The 24,183-nt window shown below is 39.0% G+C and overlaps 2 protein-coding genes across 2 annotated transcripts in view; one reads left to right on the top strand and one right to left on the bottom strand.

The window, feature by feature from the left end:
- LOC146768209 (collagen alpha-4(VI) chain-like) overlaps positions 1–19,661 on the bottom strand; it is a 71,158-nt gene extending 51,497 nt beyond the window's left edge. The window contains exon 1 of the mRNA XM_085573281.1: positions 165–19,661. The gene's annotated coding sequence lies outside the window, so the exon portion shown is untranslated. The remainder of the gene's footprint in view (positions 1–164) is intronic.
- A 103-nt stretch (positions 19,662–19,764) lies between these two features.
- Positions 19,765–24,183, top strand: part of CAPN7 (calpain 7) — a 31,989-nt gene continuing 27,570 nt past the window's right edge. Inside the window, exons 1-2 of the mRNA XM_021543359.3 lie at positions 19,765–19,990; positions 23,877–23,985. Of these exons, the coding sequence (XP_021399034.1) occupies positions 19,889–19,990; positions 23,877–23,985 (211 nt within the window). The 5' untranslated portion in view covers positions 19,765–19,888. The remainder of the gene's footprint in view (positions 19,991–23,876; positions 23,986–24,183) is intronic.

The following is a 24,183-nucleotide window of genomic DNA, read 5'->3' as shown; positions in this document are numbered from 1 at the left end:
TCCTACAAGTACATTATCTTTTTGTTAGCACTGAAATGTCTCAGGAAGAAAGTTGCTGCTTTACTCATTGCACATTTCCCAGAGAAAAAGAAGTTTCCTAATGATTCTAGTTATAATCACAGGTCCAGGCAGCAATTCAAGCAAGAAGACCGTGGGTGACTTACCTGACTTAAGAAGTCAGTGTGAACAACATGAAGTTCACTATGTTTCAAGGAGTGGTTTTGTTTAGAAGGACATGCAGACACAGCTGGAAAGGATGTGGCCACCAGGACAGGAACACCCCCACAGACAGACGTAAGTACAGACAAGCACATGAGGAGTCTACACCCATCTTACAAAGAAAAACTGACTGACACTAAAAATCAGTTTATTTACCATCAAAATCAGTGTCTGCCTGTCTGTGAGCAAATAGGATGGATGTTTATTTGCTGACTTCATTTTAAAGAATGAAGAGACATAGTGATTTTCCATTTTAGTATTTGATGCACCTTTTATAAACCCATTGCAGATTTTTCAATTTCTGAGTAAAGCTTAATAATTAGCATGCTATGATCCTGTAAGTAAACATTCCTTATTATTCATACTTCTATCTTCTTGATGGTTTAAACAGAACAAATTGCAATAAATACCCATTAATTTTATAAATTTTTATGAAATTTTATAAATAGATCCTGGTATCCTGACAGTCTCAAACAGTTCTTAACCTACCATAAAATTAAAAATAAAATCACAGTTTCTCTCCAGTCCAGAAGATCCCTCAAAAACAAATCTTCTGTCGGAGAGCCCAACTGTTTTTGACATCTCCATATCTGAAGTAACCATTCCCTGAAGTCAAATGTGTTGAATGTATCAAGTACATATGTATATTCCCTTAGGATCAGGACAATTCCTTCAGAAGTCCTAAGCATTCTCTAAAACATCTTTGTCTATTTTTCACACCTTCCATTTGCTCAGCATGAGCAACCTGCAACTCCCATAATGTATGATAACAAGACAAGCAGAGCTGTCCTTGCTGCCTGCCAGGTGGCAGAATTAAAACTTCTGTAAGGCTCAGATAAGAAATTTTCTGACACTGTTATGTTGCCTGCCCCAACTCCCAATACTTTGCTTCAGGGCAATCTTCACTGAAGATTTCTACCCATAAAGTTATTTTTAACACAGAATAAAATAAAACAAATGGCTGAAAACCTCAGTAGTTGAAAATTAAATCTAACCAGAACACTTACAACATCTACCTAAGACCACAGTTAGCTATTCTGAGAGTCTGGTAAGCTTTCACTTCCTCACTTTGAACACTCTGTAATTAGCTATTTACTAATCACATCCTAATTTAAACTGCTATACTCAGTTGGAATTAATTAAAACTTGCCTCTAAGTGTATGAATTCAACTAGACTATCCCAAATTGTCAGTAATGAACATAACTATGCCCATTACTACGGCTTTAAACAGTCATGTTTTAGTTTTCTCAAGAAAGAAGTCAAGCTGAAGGTTACATTTCACCTTTTGCCTCAGATGGGGGAAAGAATTTTAAAACCAAACCCAGTAAATGGAGCTTTATAAAGAGAGTCTTTAAACCCTGACTTAAATGAGTTCTTACCTAGCAATGACTCATTTTGACCCAGAACTAGTTCACTTTCAAACTCCTAAACACTCTGTTTTTTGACCTCAATAAAAGAAGAACAGAAAGGGCCCTCATACAACAATTTGGGACTGTAACCAGTAACCTATGTATACACATTCCCAGCAAGGTGAATATATCTCCTACTAAGGGATTTGTTAAAAGGAGTAAAGTAGGCCAAAACAGCTCCTTCATATGGAGGAGTAATTTTCCCACATCAGAAAATTCTTATGGAACAAGAGATGCATTTGTTATTGTTCCACTCTCCCTTTCCTATCTGTTCTGGCCTTAGACTTACTTTGCTGTAGTATCATATCAATATCAAAGAAATACCATGACAGTGCCACAGATCAAGTTTGTTTACATACAGAAAAGAGTATAAAAGCGATCAATAAAAAGCATTAAAGCAGGAAACCAAAACCATTCCACAGACCTTGTAAAATGGGCCAGCTAAACCTGGAGGATGATACAAGTAATTTTTCATATCCTTGCCAGTCCCTTTGGCTGGAAAGTAGACAAATGTCAACAGTATAAAGGCAAAACCTTACCCACATGTGCTTCACTGACTCATTTAGTAAAGGATATTAAGAGAACTAAAAACAAGCATTTCATTCATGAAAGCAGCTCCTCAAAGCCAAAAGTTCTTAAGAAAACCAGCAGATGTGACTCTCCTACTTCCAGGAATATTGAGTGGGAAAGCATCCTATCCACAGGAGTAAGTACTCAAACTCATCTGGAACAAATTAATTTTATAACAATTCTTATTTTAGAATAAAAGTAGTATAAGTCCCCTTATGTTGAACCACCACAAAGTGGGCAATTTAAAATTGAGGACACAGTTTGTATGCAGCATCACACAACTTTAAACTATCAATTAGTTACTAACATATAATAGATGTACCTTTGAGATAGGATTCTAAAAATAGGAGCCACTGGTGGTGGCACGATGCAGACTCTTGCTTTATAAAAACTTAATGCTAGAAAAATCTTACCTTACAATAGTCAATAGAAGCAAAACTTCTGCCAACATACTTAGAAACTCCACCTAGTTATCCTCTCATTTCTAGTGCTGAAAATCATGCATTTTTACCAGAATCTCTCACTTTTGTGACAGGAAAATAGGAAGCTAGGAAGAATCAAGAATTTTGCTTGTCCATATCTTCACAAGACTGCAATATCACCCATAATTAGTTCAAGGCTCATGTTGTCTTGTCAAATGAAACATCTTTCTAAAATGAACAAAGCAAAGAGACACATTTCTGAGGCATCCTGATACTAGGTGCATATTTTACTTAGAATAATTTGGAATAAATTTTGTTTATCCAAAGGCTCTTTTCTTATTCATTTATATGAAGGAGATTCATTTGACTGAACTATACTGTATTTTGATTTGAATGTGTGAAAGAATTATGTAAATGATTGTATGCAGGCCAATTAGAGCTGAGTAACTTTGAGGCAATCATCTTTAAAACTGCAGCTGTTGTGAAACTGATGAAAATTAAACAGCATATTTTATATATTGCCATATCGAGAGAAAAATCCATTATAAATTCTGGAAAGTAAGTGTGGAAATCTGACACTTTCTCAGGCTTCTGCATGCCTATACAGGTAACTTAGAAAATGTGTTTTGTGACACTTACTATGCACTAAAGTCACAATGCAGCAGATAAAATGTAACTTCATCCATATGCAAACATTCATTAATAATCCTCAGAAATGGTATCTCACTATAGCAGATCTTGAAAAAACTGGCTTTGTGAGGAGCTAAGAAACTTTAAAAAGTAGCTTCATACAGAATCAAAATAAGACAAGAGTTCCAATTTTTCCCTGAAGGCAAAAAAATTTAAATACAATTTTGCAACTCTGAAGTGTTGCATTTTCTCAAAAATCAGTGTTCTCTGATATTTTTTAATGCTATAATACTAGGCTTTTAAATGCTGAAATGAGCTACATCACACTTACAAAATGAGGGCTTGTCATACATGATTAGTCAGTACTACGTAGGACTATTTTGGCAGATGAAAGAATATCACTTGAATCTCCAAATTACTGCTGAAGGTCTTGGGTTCTCTTCCTTCAAAGCCTTGTCTCTGATGTTCTAATCCAGCAAGAATTGTGCATATAAATTCTTTCACCACATTTTTTATATTGACAATGCCCACTGAAATTCACTTCATGCACACTGAATAACCTGTGTAGAAAATGTATTTTGAGATAACATACAATTAATAATAGTCATGGAATTTGGCCTCTACAGCATCATCTACAAAAAGAACCCTCTGTTTCCCTAGGACCACACAAAAGAAAACAAGTATAGCATCAATGTTTTTTTCCCTGAGCACTACTAACATTTCCTGGACAAAATTTCAGTTCAAGACCACCATATGCCTCTAATTATTTACTGATTAGAATTCTTGCATGAGCCGTTATGTTTCTACATTATAATTTTGCTTTGAAGGTTGTAGGTCCAGTTCAGATGTAAAAGGGCTTCTAAACAAATGCTTTTACTTCATCTGGTGTCAGGAAAACTAAAAAGAAGTGGAATCTTGCACACTGTCCTGCACAACATAGTGACATACAGATAATTTAACTGCAGTTCAATCCCTTTTTCAAAATATGCTAATTACTTCCAAACACTGCAAACAGAGCTCTTGAGATCCTCTGAAAACTGAGAAGTGGGTCAAAATACCACCCAGAGACACTGGCCTCAACTGACAATAAAGTTCCTTTCAATGAAAGGGAGACAGCAACCACTATGTTATCAAATTTATTTGGAGTAATTGTAGGTAAGAAAAATGCTTCTTCATGTTACAAAAATGTTTGAGATGTCTCAAACTTAAATGGGAAAAAACCACTGAAAACTCAATTGCCCACATCAGAGACATTTGATGTCCTGTTCCCTTCAGAAGGGAGTCTCTCCCATCTTTTTTTCTTCATGGAAGCACTTTTGATGAAGAGAGTAGAGCAACTTAACCTCAGGGACACCCCAATGCAAGATGAAACATTATCTTTGTAATTGTTCACTTCCACTTGTAGAGCCTCACACCTATTGTACAAGGGCATCTGGAAAAGGGGGGACAGATGGCAAGGCCACCTGGAAAAGAAGGGATTTGTGCACATTCAGGTTCATTAGCTGGTCTTATACATGATATTCTCTTAAAGGGTATTTAAGTGGGCCTTTTCCCTTTGGACTTTGGGTGACGTGACTGGGGCACTTGTTAGTGAAGACCAAAGCAAAAAACATTGTTGAGTATCTCAGTTTTGTACATGTCAGTCATAGGCAGGTCCTGTTTCCCACTAGTCAGGCAAGGGCATCTCATGTCCTCTGTGTACTATTGCATAGGTACAGTGGGGCTGCCACTGAGCCTCATCCCAAATTACTACAAACTGTGTACCTACAAGGTACAAGGGTGCAGTTTCTTTCTCTTCCTTTTTTGTCCTAAGTACCTGAAGAAAAACTGTTTGTTATTTTTCATTTCCCTAGCCAGGTTTAGTTCCAGATGTGCCTTGGCTTGCCTGATTCCCTCCATGTACCCTTTTTCTCTTGAGCATTTCATTTTATTTTCAATTTGCTTTAACCTTCATCTGAGTCATCCATTTTTTTGTTGTTGTTGTTTCCCTAGGAAACATCTTCTATGTACCACACATGATTAAAACCCATACAGTTTTGTTCTGTTTTATAGCCATCAGGTGTCTCAGGAAAGACAGGCAGCAACTTCGCTTTTTTTTTCCAATTTATTTCCTATTCCACATATCCCTTGGGATAGAAATCAGCAAAGAACCACAGACTTCATTAGTGCAGTTTACAGTAGATAAGGATCTGGTGTACAGATGGGGCTTTCATTCCAACCTCTGCAGTAATGTCTTTCCTTAGAAGGAAAAGGAAAAGCTATTGCACATTTTTTGGGTTTTTTTATTGCACTATTGCACCTGGCACAGGCAGTGACCAGCTATTGTAAGACTGACTCCACAGGTCACGCTGCTTCAAGATACAAGAGAGATCTTTTGTTTTATTTCCAATAAAAGAGAGATTAGTAAGAAAGTCCATCCCTTTTGAACACAGTAACTGGGAAAGGTGTAAAAGCTAAAAGAAGGGTGAGCTAATAATGCCATGGTAAGCAAGGCTAATGCTAAGGTTAATCACATAGTAATAGTCACGTGAGTAATGTGAGTAACAATTCCTGCAAATCAATCCCTGCTCCAATCACAAGGAGTTCTACACAGTATGGACTACATCACACCAACTAATGGGGCAATTGCACGGTTTGGGGTGTTCTTAGGGATGCAGTGACTCTAAGTCTATTTTGTTGAACCTTTTACTGAAAAATTAATTTCAGGCATCAAATACTGTAATGTTTTGCTAGCCTCTCCTGCATTTAGGAGTAGGGAGCCCACTGGCCAGAATATGAGATGGACGCTGCTGAATGTTTGCCTGATCCATCACTCAAATTAAACTTACTTGCAGAATACCTGAAAAAGTTTCTGGATCATCCTGATCCTGTAGCATATTCACATGATGACAGGACACAGGTAGTGTACTTAATACTGTACAGATAAAAAATCCACACTGCCTAAGAAGGCAAGAATTCTTCATAAAAACAAATTTTAAAAACCTGACTTTGAAAACTACTTACAAATATCTCGGGTTCAGTTTACAACCCTGCAGTGACATCTCATGGCTCCATAGTAGTTCCAGCAGTCAACACATGCAAAGAACACAGACAAAACTGAGAAACACAAATACCTACATGTAGAAAACTGGGTAGCTGGCATTGCTCTGGGATGATCTAACTCCATTAGTTCTTAACACCAGACACATTTATCCTTCCAAACAAACCTAATACAAAATACTGCCTGTTACAGGGTACTTATGTCTGTTTGTGCACAGGCTTGCATCTCATATTAAGGATGTCAGTTTTAAATAAAAGGATGGAATGGATGTGGAAAATAAAATTACAAGAAACGAGGCAGGTATTAGTGAAGTTAAGAAGCAGTGTAAAGGAGCAGCAGTAGCTGCTTGAAAAATTGATTCCTACCCTTCCAAACACAGACAAACTACCATGACAAGAGGTCGATGCCTTAGGTAGCCACAAGTTTCAAGAAAAAAACAAAAAAAAAAAGGTTTAAGAAGCCTGGAGCCATCACATGAATATCATTACAGGGAGCTTTATATCTGCATTGCAGAAAAGGTGGATTAATTCCATGTATTAATAAAGTTGAAATTTTCTTACAAAGAAAAACTATTAAAATGCTCAGTCAAAACTGAGGACTAAACCCATTCTAGTTTAACCAATCACTGCATCTGTATACCTTTTCAAAATTTAATGCAAGATCAGTCTTTATTCCTTAATAAACTCTAAGCACAATATCATTTACCAGGTCAAAAGAAAACTACTATATAATTTATTCTCTCATGATGAATACCAAAGCTTTTAACTAGGTCTCTTGGGAACATGTTTTGGAGTTTTTTTGCATTGCTGGGAGCATAAAGATACTTCATAAATGGAAACAAACTGGAGAGGTGGAGGGAAAGCAATAGGCAGGTTTACCTCATTGTAGCTGAGGGTTTTTTAGCACAATACAGTTTTTGTGTAATTATTTTTAAAGGGATCAGACTCAGGCTTACAGTGAAAACTCCGTTGTCCCAGCATGCCACCCTTGCATCATTGATTTTTTATTCCAGTGGCTTAAATCTTCATCATGTCTTCAGGATCTTGATCTGAATGTGTGTGCACTGTCTAGAAGAACACACAGTGAGATCTAAATAGGCTCTATTTCTATTTCATTAATTTTGTGACCTACTACAGATATTGAAAAGTCTGAGTATTTCAAAGCAGGAAATGCAAAAAAGTAAAACCTCTAAAGCTGTAACATTTAAAAGAAATAATATAAACTTTAAGGCTATAGATTCTGCATGACATCTACACTCCTGGCTTTTGACACAGGTCATTAGTGAAGTCAAACCTTGCTGTGGCAATTTTTGTATTTAGTGAAAATTACTTGGATTTCAAGCAGAGGACACATGAAGAAAATCCTCAAAGACATACCCACCTTCTAAGGAAATATGTTTTCTTCCTCTGGCAAGTACCAGTTTTCATACAAAAGAAAGGAAATTAGAACATCTGGCAAAGTGAACTCTGCTATGTTCATACGAATGGAGAGTTCATTGAGATCTATTATAAACTGGAATACTTCCCACTTGGCTGGTACATAAAGATGATGAGATGAGATGAGATGAGATAGATGAGATGAGATGAGATGAGATGAGATGAGATGAGATGAGATGAGATGAGATGAGATGAGATGATGAGATGAGATGAGATGAGATGAGATGAGATTAATAAAATGTGCACAGTTGCAAACCTTTACTACTTCTCTTGATTTCCCTTTATTACTTCATAACACGTATCACTCTCACCTAAACATTGGTTTTGCTTGGGTTTTACTTCTTTTCTTGTGACATACTGTTTGGTTTTGAAGATTTTGAACTATTGAAGAGCCTAACTTCACTGCAGGGTGTCATGAGACACAGAAAGAAGCAGCAATGTTTGGATTTGACTGGACAACACAGACCCTTCAAGCCCATGTATTTATTTTCCTGATCTTTTTTCCTCTTATATGATCAAAAACTCATGTCTCCATTTAAGTAAAATAACAGTGTTTTCAGAGATCAGCAATAACTCCGCAGGTTCATCCAAGCACAAAGCAGGATAAAAAGGATAAATGAAAGGTACGGAAAGACATCCAAGCATAAAATGACTGTACAGATTACTGGAGAAAATAGACGACTGAGTAAAGATATGATGGGTGTTTATAAAGCTATGAGCAACTTCAGCAAAAGGACAGGATATCAACTGAAGCTAGATGCTGGTAGATTCACAGCAAGCAAAATGGAGGCTCAAGTATTGTGTGCTTAAGTTGTGCTTTGCAGTAGGGTGTAGGGATTGCTAGAACAGCAGATATGCACAAAGAGCCAATGAATTGAAAGAAAATAAATCAGAGGGCATTAAAAATTCACCTTTTATCTCTAGAAGTCTCTGATCCTAGAGCATTACTACATTTCTGCTGGGTTCTTTTACTCTTCTCTTACATAGACTTTCAGGGAGAATGGAAAAATTATTTGAGAAAAAATTTGATGAACCAAGGATTGGTTCAATTTTTTGATGAAAAATCTATCTTCATACAGAATACAATGACTCCTCTTGGGACTCAAGTTAAAGATCATTGCAGAGAGCTTGTAGTTAAACTCTAACAAAAGGATCCACTTTTAAAAATGTGTACGCACACGTCACATGTAAAACACAGCAGAAAGACAATTTCCTGCAAGATACACTGGGGATTTTTTGCCCAAAACAGTTATAACTTCCAGGCTGCTCCACTTCCAGTTCTAAGCTGCTTCTTTGTTTCTAGGCAGTAAAACAGTCAAAGAAATATTAATCCATCAATACTGTTGGAGGTCCAGTTCTGTTTTCCAGACAGTGCTCACTGCCAACTTCCTTGCCTGCAGTACTTTAAAAATAAAGCAAGCACAGGAATTGTCTTAGTTCTTAGGGACATTTTCATATCATTATGCTGTTCACTTTCTGAGGCAGAAACAATTTGGTTTAAAACCAATACCTTATTGCCTTTTAATCTTGACAAATATAATGTATAAGTAAAAACATAATGAAAATGAGACAGTCACATGCAAAGCCACTACCATGTGGAAAGCTTATAGGATATGACAGCCAGATAGGAAGTGACATTTCCAGGTCATGGTTTTCTGTCCTTAATTCCTTCTGATTGTACTCAGCCATTTTATTTTGGTGGCTCAGAGCAGACATGCTGCAACAATGGAGATTATAAAACCCACTACATGCTAGACTTTATTCAGTGTTATCACATAGTTAAATCCTGCACAATGCTTCCACAGTACTAAAGGGAGACTATGTGCAGAAGGAAAAAAAAATAATAATTGGGTTTTAATTTGAAAAATGGACTAAATTTTTTGGCATACTATATTAATATCTGGAGAGTTAGGGTTAGGCTAAGAGATTCACATGCAGTGTACCTATAATTTCTCTTGTTCCACCTGTACAAGCACTTATCCCCATGAACAACTTAATCCTAGTGAAATTTTCAAGGGTAAAGTAAAAGTTTAGTAATGAGGTCCACCATTACATACACATTGGTGTCCTCAGGACTTCAATGTCATTGTTTTTTTTTCTGCTGCATTCCTATGTAATATAAATGGCATTATTTTATCACTCATCATGAAATTTGCCTGCTGTCTGCCTAATAACTGCATAGAACAATGTGTCTGGCCTCCTTCAGAAATACAAACTCAAATAATGTAATTTGATGATTGAAGAAATCATGTCATTTTATTTAAAAATTAAAAAAATCTGTAGTAAAAACTGGCTTGACTGAGCACAAGTGTATTTATGCACACAGGGAAAGACTGGAGAAAGCTGAAGATGTACACTTGGTAGCTACTGCAGATTAATTTTCTGCATCAATTCATGAGGAAAAACTTTCTCAGAAAAGTGACAATTACCAAGATGGGTCAAAATTATCTTGGAACAATTGTACTCCATCCTCCCATTACAATTATTCTGAGCAGATTTTCCTCATTCCTTCATATACATTTCCCCATTCCTTCATACACATTTATTCTTTTCACCTAGATTTTATAGCTTAAGGACATGAAAATGTTTTTACCACAAAGCTATATCCAAAATTCAGTCAGATGTTATTAGTAAAGTCATGAAGTTCATTCATGAAGGAAAAGGTTCTTCAAGCATCCTATATCTTGCTCTCCCTGGAAGACAGTTATAAAGAATATGGTTATTCAATGAAATCCTGCAATAATGTACTTTAATGTAGAAGTACTACTTTAATTAAAGCAAAATTTTAGTTTTTAATTAGAGTAAGCACATCAAGCAAAATAATCAAATTTTTACACTCCAACTTCATTAGCAGTATTGGCAGGAGGATAAACTACCCAGTCCTGTATCAAACCATCTTACTTAAAAGCCACAGAAACTATTTCTGTGATCCCAAGGATTTCCCAAAATATCAGCCTCCCCACAGTCCACTGAGCTGACCCTTCTTAATCAAGTCCAACGGATATGAATGTTCTTCAAACTTTCACCATTGTTTGCATTAGACAGGAGTTGAAATTTTTTTAATTGAAATTTTGATATTTTGATTTATCTATATTTATTAGAACTGTTAAACTTGCTAACAAATCAGAGAGAGCAATCAGAACCTGAGTACAATGAGAGATTTGGGGTGGTGGGTGGGGGCATGAAGAATGTAGTCAAGAGAGACCAATCATACACCTGAAAGACACAGTCTCAATGAAGAGTATGATATGAAAACAAAATTACTGTTTGGGAAGGTCAAGTGCAAAATCAATTAACAGTCGCCCCATGTACATTACCCTCTAAAAGACAATATGCACAAAGCAGTTTTACCTTCTAATTTATCTCACTACTTAGTATTACTTTCACACAGTATTTGGCACAGCACAGCTGATACATATCACGTTCAGAAATTTAATTTTGCTGGTAAAATGGCAAAAATACATTCTTACATGAACCTCCTTCCAACAGGAGAAGACAACACTCTTAACACCCAAACCTTCATGAGAGCAGCAGCCACAGGAGCATACAAATTGTACATGAAGGACAACCCACAGGCGGCATCAGTGGTTTCTGACCTATGTCTCCTTGATCACCAACAAGGATCTTCAACAAGGGTCTTCCCTGCTGGATTTACCAATTACCAGCTGATGCAGCAGGAATTGTTTCCTTCTGAAGCTGTGGATTTAGTTTAGCCCAGGGAACACTCTCCAAATAGAAGAGGGTAACCCTAGAAATGGAACTTGAAATCCATGTATCCTCTATATGGGTCTTGTTACCCCTCAACAGGTTTTCAGTTGTGCCTTGCAATAGTGAATCCAGTCCAACTCACTGCCTTAGTTTTACCAAGTTGCCTGTTAACAGATCTGAGGAGGAAACATCCTTTTTTGTAATAATCTCTTCTTTCTCTTCAAGCTGATCCCTTTACACTGGGGTATAAATAACTGGGTTTTGGTAGTGGTAGTGGGGTTGCAGAAGTGGCCTCAGTGAAAAGAGGTATGGGGCTGCCTTGTGTCAAAAACAGCTGACCCAGCAACAGACCCACTGCACAATGAAGCTGAGCCAGCCAAAGTTTGTCACACCTGTCTAAAAAATATTTTAAGAAAGGGCAGAAAAAACTAAAACTGAAAGGATCAGTGTATGGTGAGCAAGAAGGTCACAGTAGGAGGCACTCCATGCTGGAGCAGGACAACCCCAAAAGGAGGGCAGTCAGTGGAGAACCCATAGCTGAGCAAAGCACACAGGTAAAGACAGCAAAAGAATAGAGAAACAAGGAGCAGCAAAGAGAAACTGTTACATACTCTAACTCCTGCATCATTCATCACCCTTTCTTAAAGTTCTACATGTAACATGCACCAGTAACAAGAGGGGAGGGGAGGTGCGTGGAGTAAAATTAAACCTGGAACAGAGGGAGAAAGTGTTTTCACAAAGTGTTTAAATGTTTGATATCTTTGTTTCCCAATGCCCAAATCACTAGCTAAATTATTATACTAATGGACAATTAATTAATTTAATCCCCAGATGGAGTCTGTTTAGTCAACAATAACTGGTGAATTATTTCCTTGTCTGTATCTTAACTCATGAGTTTTCTCACTCTGTTCCTCTCCTAGTCCTGTCCTGTTGTGGGGGTAGAAGTGTGAGAGCTTGGCTGGCAGCTGAAGCCAACCCATCACAATGAGGAATGTGTCTAGACTTATAAATTTTTAATTACCTGTGAGTACAAATTTGACAGGATAACAAGCTGTTTCAGTAAAGGACTTACTTGATTAAATTCAAGTTTCTTGTAAATAACATTATTCATGCTAATTAAAATGCCTCCATCAGAAATGAGAAAATAAATAGCACTAAAGGAACCTTTAAAAAATGCCCATCTCACCCAATGCATAGAGTCTGAATGTTAATTTTTCTTCAAAAGGGAAATAAAATATCAGCCAATACTAACCCTTTAGGAGTTGCTTCTGGTAAAAATTTGATATCCTATAAAGAATAAGGCTTTCTTTACAGAAATGTTTTTCAACAGATGACAGAGACCCATTTGAGCATCTATTTTATAACTTTTCTGTCCTTGAAATTGAGAAAATTAACTTGGACTATGTTAAATATTTTGATATATTATTACCAAGATATATTTCTCTATTCCCTCTTTCTATAATAAGGATCACAGTCCCTGTCACCATGACTGTTTTGAAACAGATGCCACAAATTACAGCCCAGAAAACTGAGAACTAGTGTTTTAAAAGTGTAAGGAGGAACATTTTTCTTTTAGAAAGCTGTATAAACAAACAAATCAATTTTGGAGGACTGCAATGATCTCTGCTGAAACTGTGTTACTTACTAAAAAAATCTACAGAATCTATAGTAACATGATTTTGTATTTCATACTGCTATTTCTCTAGTGTTTAGGGGACAGGGGGACCCAATATTTCTGACCAGTCTGAATACTGGATGTTTGACTATAAAAAACAAATCTAATTCTCTGTGAGAGAGTGAAGAAAACTTCAAAAGCAAAATTAACTCAAGCAACTTTAACTACACTCATAGGTAAATCAGAGTAAAACTAAAAACGTATTTTTTCAATTCCTGTTCTTTTAACCATGCAAAAAATTCTAACTTCAATCTAATCATAGATGGACACCTAGTGGTATAATATAATTGATTCCTTTATTCAAATGGTTTCATAAATCTAAAGCAAGCCCTATGAATAGAAGGGATTTCTAGCATATTAAGAACTAAAATATCATATACAAATTTAAAGGCTTTATTTTCACCTATATTTTCCCTGACTTCTTATTTTCATAAAAGTACCATCTGCAGCAATCAGAGATCTAGGTTCATATTCAGAAGCCTTCAATCAAGGAAAATTTAATTTTCTAGCGAAAAGACTTTAATATAATCAACAGGTAGGGGCTCAGTCCTGAAAATACAATACTTAGATAGCCTATGTAACAACACGTTTGTGATACTTTGCACAAAAATAAACCAAGATCAGTTAGTCTGTTTAAGAAAACATTTTATGCACTGAAGAATATAAACAGGCTTGCTCTGGAGCAGCCAAGCAAACCAGGCCCATAAATATAAAGAGTTGCTCATGCATAACTGAAAAATATGGGCAAAGTTTCCCCAAATTATTGCAGAATCCATTTAACATTTGTGTATACGCATTCAACAAGTTATTGATGAAACAGGTATTGATATTTAAAGATGTTCTGAACAAACAGCAGCCATTCTTTAGTGAGCTATTTTATCTTCCTTAACTTCTTGTCACTTTGCTCCATACCTCTAACTCCTAGCTCTCCCCAAGTCTTTAAAATATAAACCATCGCATGTCTAAAATAAATTAACCTGATATTTACTGTATTGAATCAAACTGGAAAACACAAACCTATAATCTTTTAATGTAGGATGAAGAGATTATTCAACACACTTCAATTATAAAGATAATACAAATTACATTAAGGGGGAGGGGGCCAATGGAGTAGTGATTAGTTTTATTTATTTTATAGTAGTGACGACTACCATTCTCTTGCTGTACTTGGAACTATAAAGGAAGAGATTACCTATAGTCTGACTACATATGAAACAGCACAGACCATGGAAGCAATGAGAGAACACTGTCCTGGCTAAGCAACAGTGTCAAAATATGAACAGTACTTCAGGTAGAAGGTTTGGAAAGCAACTTGTAGAAGAGAGCACTTGGAAAGGATATTCATAAGAGAGAAGAAATCTGGAAGGCATTTCCATACAGGGACATTTATAGTTTCCCACACAGTGGTCTTCTTTAACAAGTAGAGGAAAAAGTAACCATTGATAAAATATATGGGATGCTGATTCTTAAAATGGCGAAGGGGGAGGCCCATATGGAATGTGAACACAGCATATCCAGCTTCTTTTCTGAACAAGGTGGTCATCTATTGCAAAAATTCACAGGTTACATAAAAATGGCAAGAAATAAAAAGGAGAAGAGCCAGTGCTGCATCAGAGGATGCAATTTGGGAGAAAATAAACACTCTTGCCTTTCAGCTAGTCCTCAGAGATCAGAGGTGCTGGGTGCAGGTAGTCTGAATTTCTGATGATAACCAATTTGGCCCTGTAAGTCTAGTCACATTCAATAAGAACTTTTACAATCACAAATTCTTGAATGGTACAGTTTATTGGAGCAACAGAAATAATGATTTGAAGTAGACATTGATAAATGCACTTATTGCATTAGTGATAAATATATGAAGGCTATCTGGTGATTAATTGAGCTAAATTAACAATTCAACCTAAAGCAACAAATTCAGCTTTCCACTAAGCTTAACTTCACTGCTAATTAGCTTGGTTTCACCAGAGTATGCTCTGACACAGTCAGCATTGCAAATCTTACCAAAAAAAGGCCTACCTGTTTTGGGGAGGAGAAAGGAACAAGCCTAATAACTAGTCTGTGAGCTGGGGTCATATTGTCATCCTCTCCATGGAGGATTCCAAATGTCAGTGTTATATTTTTGGGTAAAAAGGGGTGGGACTGTAGTCAAATATAACTGGTCAAATGTTGCTACTGATATAGGTGGGGGGGAAGACCCTTTCTCATTTTCATATTGATCAGTGTATTTTTTCACATGAAAAGGAAGGATGATGAGAGGCTTTTTGACCTTTGGTCAAGCTGAGCTATGGGACTTACAGAAGAATCAAAGGCAGAATAGACACTTCAGCATTGCTTCCTCTCCCAAAAGTCAAAGTAGCAGTAAAGGCCCAGTAGTCTGCTCCCATCAGCATGTTAAAAACATACATAATTGTCTCCTCAAAGGACCAGATACACACTTCTAACAAGGCCTGTTACACCTGGGTGAGGAGGATTCACATCTCTGGGTCAACATCCCTGTACAGAGGTGTCAGGGCTCTTCTGTGCTTCACTGAGACAACTTTGGACTGGGAGGCCTCTGCTTCACCCCACACATTATGCTGGTAAGCCTTGCTCTATCCAGGTGCAAGACACGTGTCTCAGCTCACACTGGCTCAACCAGCCTCAACAATTCTCCACAGCAAGCCTGGCAATTTTCCACAGCCAGTGATAGTCTGGTTTGGGACAGCCTGGTACAGAAAATTGTGCAAGGATCTCCTGTGTATGTATTTAACAGCCTATGAAATTAAATGCTGTCAAATCACAGGGGAAAAAAACACATTAGGTACATAATGACAGATGCTTTCTCAGAAAAGCTGAGTCATTCTGCAGAGTGCTCAGAACTTGGGTCAATGCTAACCAGTGGTTAAAAGTGTAAATAGTGTTAGGAATCATTAGGAAACAGAATAAAACAATGCAAAAAGATACAAAATTAATAAGACAACTCTAATACTGCACACTATTCTGCTCACTCCATGTCAAAGGAAACATTGTGAGATTAAAAAGAGTTTAAATGTGTGACAAAATAAAATAATGGTAGAAAGATATAGTAAAGAACACAAATTTATGGGCAAATTGAAAAATGTGAGTGATAGGATCATAATTTTTTATAAGAAGGGGAGACAATGGAAAAACACACTGAGAAACAGCATGGAAGTTGGTTTATTATTTTGGTTTTTGGTTTGGTTTTTTTTATGGAATGTTGTACAACAAATTTAAACATTCCCACAAATATTTTGAATGCCAAAATCAAAATGTGCTAAAGCAACAACTACACTAATTAATTGAAAATAAGCCCAGCAAGCAGTATCAGAGGCAATAATGTGAGTTCAACCCACTGCCTACGGGAAGCTGAGACAAAACACTACTTTGACTTTATCTTGTTCCTGTGCTCTTTCAACAGGCACCAACTGCACTCCAGTTAGAGGAATAAAGGACCAGAGTAACTCCTGTTCTGACTCTGTATTGCCTCAACAGAGTGAAAGTAACTGTGGAGGAATTCACAGACCAGATCATATCAAAGGTTTGTGTCTTTGGGGGTTCCAGTGCCGCACTGAGAGCATTATAAAGCATGAAAAAGCTTTGGCTGCAGTAAAATGAAAATAGGTATGGCAATAAGCAAAATTTAGGTAAGAAGCATCACCATCATGCAAATGTCTATCCCTATGAAAAAATGAGGAGAAGAAGAGGCAGAGAAGCAAGAATCAAAATCAGGAGGTAGGAAGAGGAGCTGGGAGAGTGCAAATAACAGCATTATATGGGACAAAAGGAAAAGAGGGACAAAAGTATCTTCAGAGGAAGAACAAATAAGAATGAACTGATTCTGTCTTGTTAGTAATGAAAAACTATGACACAGAAACAAAGACCTGAATTTGTTCATCTGATACTGCCTCTGCAAAAAGGCATGGGCTTGATGGAATAATATTAAGATAACACATAAAGCTATGGTCTTCCCAGAAAATATTGACTGCAAAAGGCAGGCAGGAAGGAAAGAGAGCAAGCATAAAATGAGATTAGGAAGGAAGGCACATAAGGCAAGTAAAATGTGGGAAGTAGGGGTTACTCAGAAAAAATACCACCAAAGGGAAGAAGAACTGAGGCAGAAGAGGACCTGGATGTGGAATTGCGATTTGTGATAGTGGAAAAAGGGATTTAATAATCTTAGTGGAAGTGGTTTTCTGCACAGCATCTTGGGAGGCAAGAGTTAACCATATAAAAATTTAACTGTCTAGGATATATCAACATGAATTGAAAGGAATTTTTCTTCCTCATCTAGAAAGAAAATGGGTCAATTTTAATATCTGGCTCCAAAAGTAAACCACTATGTGCAAAAGGCAAAAAATTTATATATGTGAAGTCTTAGCTGCAGTCATGATCTTAATAACTTACTGTACTTTCTGTCCATTTAAAAGCCTTTTGCAGAATTTTAGAGAGGATTAGTAAGAAACAGAAACACACAAGCCATTTATTATCTGAAAAGGGCCAATCATAGTGGCCATCAAACAGTGAAAAAATAATTCTTCAAAGTGACATTTTTGATTAGCTGGAAGAGGTCTTAGCTTATGTTACAGAATAAGTTGTTTTGGCATGTAGATTTAAGTAAGGAACAGCATTATCTGTGGTTTGCTCAGTTCAGCCTCCTTTTCATCATGCATGTCACTCTGAATACTGCAGAGTTGCATTTGATTAATGGTTAATCTGAAGCCATGATACACAAATTAATTTTAGGCTATGCAAGTTACACCACTATGTCTGAACACCAAATTGAAGCAGACCCTGACTGAAACTGCTTCTTCCTTTTCATAGTATCATTCAGGAAATATGGAACAAATAGAGTTTTATTCAGAAAAACCCTTTAGTGTAATGTGAATCTTTCCTGTGCTCAGACAAAATCCATGAAATATACTTTGAAAGAAGAAGAAAACTCAAAACAAGTAACTTTATAAGGAGCACAGCCAAAAAGGAAAGCTATGAAGAACATAAAAACTTCCCCCTACATGGTAGAGCACAAAAACAAAGTTCCTTTTTGCACTAAACATTACTGTGTTTATATAAGTGCAGTTGGTAAAGCACAGAACGGCTAAGGAAGATGGAATGGGAACACTTAACTCTGTATTTAAGAAAATTATAGGGAAAATAACAGATTTCAGTATTTCAAGTACCTAGTACTTCTGCATTTAGCTGTACCTCTAACTAAATCTATAATCAGAAAACAGGCTGAAAAGACACACACAAAAGGATAGCTGCAGAACAACTTGCCAGACAGTATTTTTATATCTCATGAAAACAGTGCCTTGCAATAGGCTGTATTTTCTGGCAGAAATAAAAGCCTTTAGAATTTTTCAGGTGAGAAGAAACTTTGTCCAATCTTCTGTGGGAAGGGGAGCATAGATGAGACTAGCAACCTGCCTATATCCTCTTGAAAACCTCCAGCAATGTCCCCAGGGAGGCTGTTCCAATAAATGGTCAATGCTTCGATAAAAATTTTCTTTCTTATCACAAGACGAAACCTCTCCCAGTACAACCTGTTCCCATTACCACTTGCCATGTCCCTCCCTTGTGGAGGGACTCCACTCCTCAAGAATCCCACCCCTCAGATTTCCCCTAACTGCCTCTTATGGTAGAAAAAACAAAAGAAAATCCTGGTAACATCCTAGCTATGCAATCTAGGTTACAAAACTGCTAACCTGTTTTTTTTATTGGTTTTTTTTTTTTTGTAATCAGGATTAGAACAATAAACACGGGTTTTCTGTTTGCTTTCCATTTTCCACCTATATGACAAACAGATGCACACGGAAAATGCTCTCCTTTAAAGGATAGAAAACCCTGCCTCAGGGGGATTAACCATGTCTACCTCTATTAAAAATTGAGAAATGGAAAAAAAAGAACAATCCCACTCTGCAAACCCTGAGCTGCACCTGCTTCCTTCACCCGTGACTGACAACCATGGGAGAGAAGGGATGGTAGGGAATCCAGGGAAGTGATTCTTCACATGTACTCGGCAGTGCTGAGTGCTGTGTCCAGCTCTGGGCCCATCAGTTCAGGAAGGCATTGAGGTGCTGGAGTGAGTCCAGGAAGACAATGAAGCGATGGAGCTGGTGAAGGATATGGGACACAGATCCTGTGAAGAGCAGCTGAGGGAGCCTGCAGAAAAGGAGGAGAGCCTCTCCTCTCTCCGGGAGGACCTTACTGCTCTCTACAGCTGCCTGAGAGTGTATCCAGGCAGGGTCTGTCAGCGACAGGACAAGAGAATGGAGTCTTAACCTGTGCCAGGAGAGGCCCAGGTTGGACATCAGGAGGAATTTCTTCACCGAAGGAGTGATTAAACATTGGAACGGGCCGCCCAAGGAGGTGGCGGAGTCACCGTCCCTGGAGATGTTTAAGGCTGGACTAGTGTCCCAGTGTGTTTGACACGGTGGTGTTGGATCACCTCAGCGATCTTTTCCAACCCGATTCCGTGATTGTGTAATTCAGTAATCACCTCCGCGCGCGCACCGCCCCCTCGCGCCCGAGCACGCGCGGCGCCGCCGGAGCGCGCGGGCGCGCGGTGGGCGCGGCCAAGCGAGGCGGGCGCGGCCGCGGGCGCCACGGGCCGGCGCGGGGCGTGGCCAGGCATGGGGGCGCGGCCGGCGGGCGCGGTGGGGTCAGGGAGGCGGGGAAGAGGCCGGGCGGGCGCGGGGCTGCCGGCGGAGGCGGGGACAGAGGCAGGGTGGGCTCGGACGGAGCTACCGCCGCTGCCGCCGGCACCGGGAGGGCGCTGGCCATGGACGCCACCACGCTGGAGCTGGACGCGGTGAAGTTCGCGAAGCTGGCGGTGCAGCGGGACCAGAGCGGGCGCTACCAGGAAGCGGTCTTCTACTACAAGGTACGGCGGGGACGCGCCGGTTCCCTCGGGGCGCCGCTGGCCCCTTCCCCTCGCCGCGGGCTGCATGATGGGCTTGGGCTGCGGGAGGGTTCGCGCTCCCCGCTCGGCCCCGCCGAGGCCGGAGAGGAGTGCTCGGCGCCCCGCGGCCCGGCACGGCCCTGCCGGCGGACAGAGACGCGCCGGGTCAGCGCGGCCGCCCCCGCCCTGCCCGGCGGGTGTGCCCCGGCAGCGAGCTGCTCGGGCCCGGGAAAACGAGGCGGTGCCCGCCCAGACGACAGCGGAAGGACGGGCGTGAGCGTCGAAAGTTTGTCAGGCTTCGGAGGAGCCGCGTTCTTCGGGGCGAGTTGCGAAACGCCTTTTCCCTGCGTCCTGGTTTTAGGTGGGAACGAGCGCTGCCCGTGCGCCGATGTTTACCGACAGGCTTAGGGATAGCACTGCAGGCACTGCTGAAAAAACGGGAACGGGTGCTTCTTCCAGCCGCTGGAGACACAGCCCCTTCAGTGCTTCTGGGAAGATTCATCGTGACCTAAAAATGTCTCTGCCCCGCTGGTTCTACACGTTCGTTCCTGGCCTCTCCCCAAGCCCTGCCAGGCCAGAAAGACTGATCAGTTTTATGCTGGCTGTGTAAGCGCTGGGCATTTTGGAGACCCACGAGTGGGCATACTGCCGCTCCTGGTGTGCAGCTGGGAGCAACTCTCTTGTACAATCACCAAATAAATAGAGAGGTCTGTGGTGAAATATAAGATGCTCAGCAGTAAGACAGCTTCAGGTCACAAGCTATCAGTGATAGGCTTTTAACGTCGTGTGAATATTCTTTCCCTTAGGAACCAGATTTGATTGTTCCAGTAGAGTTTCAGGTTGGTGTAGCTAAGGGTTTATTCAGATATCTATAGGCTTACTGCTAGTATTTAGAAGTTTTTGTGCAACCATTAGGCATTTTTCGCCTATGTAAATTGTCGCATTTTGTTGTTTTATGTGTCGTAAAGTTACATTAAAGTTCCCTATCCCATTGACTTCTTACCTGCAAGAAGGGATCTCTGAAGCCTCTGTTTATCCTTATCACAGTAATCATTCTTCAGATTCCATTATGCTGACAAAGTCATTCTCTTCCAATGACTTGTTAAGGGATCTTTAGTTGGCCTTTTATTTCATGAGTACAAGGTGTCTATGAAATGTTTAAAAAGCATAGTGTTACTATCTTGGTGGCCTATGCATATAAGTGTGAAAGAATAGGAAGAAGAGTTTTGGGGTATTTTTTAACCTAGTTGTTAATTTTGTGGGGGCTAAATTTATATATGTAAATGTTTTAGTTGCCCATAATAACACAAATAAGCTCTGTGTTCATCAGCAGCAGTGTGTGCGCATGGTCTGATAACCATGTGCAGTACTTCTTTAGTACTGTGTATTTCTCCTTTTATGTGGAAAAAATTACTCCATGCTATTCAGAATGAAAATATCTTTTTGTGTGAATAGTCACCCTTGTATGCTTTTGAACATACATGTGTGTGGAAAATATTTTTTGCATACTGTATACAGGTGATAGTCTTGCTAAGTGGAAAAATGTACCCATGGCATTCTTGATGCCCTTGAAGCTATGCGAGACAAGAGAATAACCTAGATACATTTGGCTTTCTGGATGTTGCTTGAAGAATCACTGCCATGTTAGATTATACAAAATAGTTACAAAATGTCATTTATTATTTCAGGGATACTTTATTTATCTATTTATTAATTTATTCCAGCACAGTAAAAATAAGCTCTGGTCTGTCACCATCTTTCTTATCAACTGCTCTAAGAAGTTCAGAGCCCACTGGTGCAATTAGTAAGCATGTGGGAAAGTTTGGGTACTGACCTGGCTTCTGCAGGAGCTTGACCTTAAGGATGAAATATGGAAAATGCTACAGACAACACTAAAATGTGTGAATGGAGTTCCTATGGTTAGCAAGTGTGCTTGGCTTCCTGCTACCATGTAACTTTGATAGATGCCTAGCGGAGTGCTGCATGTGAGCCAGCTTCGGGCAGTTTGCTAATTAATTGTGCTCTGCAGAAATGTCAGGATCATATTTGGACACTGATGACTTCAGCCAAAACTGCTGAAGGCTGTTGCTAAGTCTGGCTGTTGACCAGTCTAGCAGCTTGCAGACTGATCAGTAGTTTTCTTAGTGTGACTGTGACAAACAGTAGTGACATTGGAGAGATCATAAATGCTAAGTCTGAATTGCACATCCATCTGGTCACTGGAAACAGCTGGCATGCTGGCTCCACAAGCATTCTGTCATCTGTTTCAGTCCTTTGCAGGTTTGGTTTGTAAAATACTTGTTTCCATTAGATTTACATCTTAAAACCAGGCAAAACCAATTGTGCTTGAAATCACAGAAGCAACATAAATTATACACTGGTTTTGTAGCACTGGTTTGGTGATCCAGATTTCTTTGCCTCTTATGTAGACCACATACCTGTGTGATATAGCACCTGTTTTGTCAGTCTATACTTGAAGTATGTCACAGACAAATCTACCCATCCCTTGAGCACATAACTGTAGTGTACTTTTTTCCCCTGCAAAAAATAGTTGTGTGCTAGACATTAATGGTAGTTTATTGCTGCATATAAATGGTACTTCTACTTACTGTTCAGTGGCTGTGGATGTTTTGTGTGATGTAACATAGAGATGGATGCTGGCAGGGAGCAAGCAGTACTAGGTTCTGTGATGTTTCTCAGTGAAAATTCATCCTGATAAAAAATACAGGCTGTATCAGGATCAGTTTTAAGTTTGGGTAAACTCAACAGATGGATATGGGAGCAAACTGCTAAGCTTGACAAAAATAATGTCCCTAAAACACACAAGGGAGCCATGGCCATGGGTCTGTGCAGGGCAGCCCCCCTGAGCACCATCTCTGTGAAGCAGCTCTCTAGTTACTCTTCTGCTTTCTGCCTTCCCAGCCTGCCTGCTACCCAAACACCTCCTCTGCTGCTGGTGGGAAGGTGAGCACTGCCACAAAAGTGGGGGTTTTCCCATGTCAATAATGAGGACAAAACAAGGTTTCTGTGGTCATTTTTGTGGGGTGACAAATGTTGATTCTCCGTATGGTTCGGAGACTGTGTCAGCTCTGGCTATTTATTGCAACCCTGCCAACCCTTATGTGTTTTTCATAAATTCAGTGAAGGGATAGACAGCTTATGCAACTGAAGGCGTTTTTTCTTAATAGATTTGTACAGGATGGAAAAAGCCTTCATGTGGGTAATGTACTGTACTTCTGAGCCAGAGGCCTATGCTCTCTCCTGAAAGCAGACTTCCATCCAGTATTTTGTGTACCTACAAATATTTAAAAAAACAGGTTTGAGAAGCTAGGAAGCCTCACATTTGTAGATGTTTCAGATTGAATAGCTTTATCTGGAGTAATAATAATTTAAAAAAAATGCTTTCTAAACAAAAATTATTGGCATTTGATTTTAAAAAGCTTATATATTTGTTCACTTTTGTTATTACCAGATTAAATGCAAATAACTGGAATAGCTACTTCTTTCTCCTAACCTTAAATCCTCAGCTTTAAAACCAAACTGATTTCAGTCCATGCTTGAAGAGTTTTACTTAAAATCTCCTAATTTCATACATTACTATATAAACAGGCCTAAGATCTGATCATACAGAACTTCTGAATGTTTTTCTAGTCTTATAGGTTGTCCCAGTTATGAGAAATTAAACATAATTTAGGTTATAACTTGAAACTTTTTCTTTTGAGCAGAATTTCCCTGCAGCCACTGAGTCTTTTTGCAAATGTAAGGGCTTGCTTTCATGCAACTCATGGCTGCTGTAGGCCCTCTGTTTATGGTAAGTAATTTTCTAGGCAGCAAACATTAACTTTGTCTCCAATTCTTCTCCCTGCAGGAAGCTGCACAAGCCTTGATTTATGCTGGGATGGCTGGGTCCAACTTGGAAAATATTCAAGAAAAGATAAATGAGTACTTGGAGAGAGTTCAAGCTCTCCATTCAGCAGGTGGGTAAGGAGCTTTCTAATTAAACCTCTGCTTAAATTAATTGAGTTGAAAGTTGTTTGCTGCTGTGAAATACATATAAATGGTGTTTGCACTGTTTTTATTATTCTGATTTTCTTGTCCTTTGTGAAGAACCACAAATCCAATGAGCACATCAGTGCTTTGAATTCTGATGCATCATAAATTAAGCAGAGGCTGAC

This window comes from Lonchura striata, chromosome 2 (genome assembly GCF_050655825.1).
Source record: "Lonchura striata isolate lonStrDom1 chromosome 2, ASM5065582v1, whole genome shotgun sequence".
In the NCBI taxonomy this organism is placed as follows: domain Eukaryota; kingdom Metazoa; phylum Chordata; class Aves; order Passeriformes; family Estrildidae; genus Lonchura; species Lonchura striata.
The sequence above is the reverse complement of the archived record's forward strand: the minus strand, read 5'-3'. Positions and strand labels throughout refer to the sequence as shown.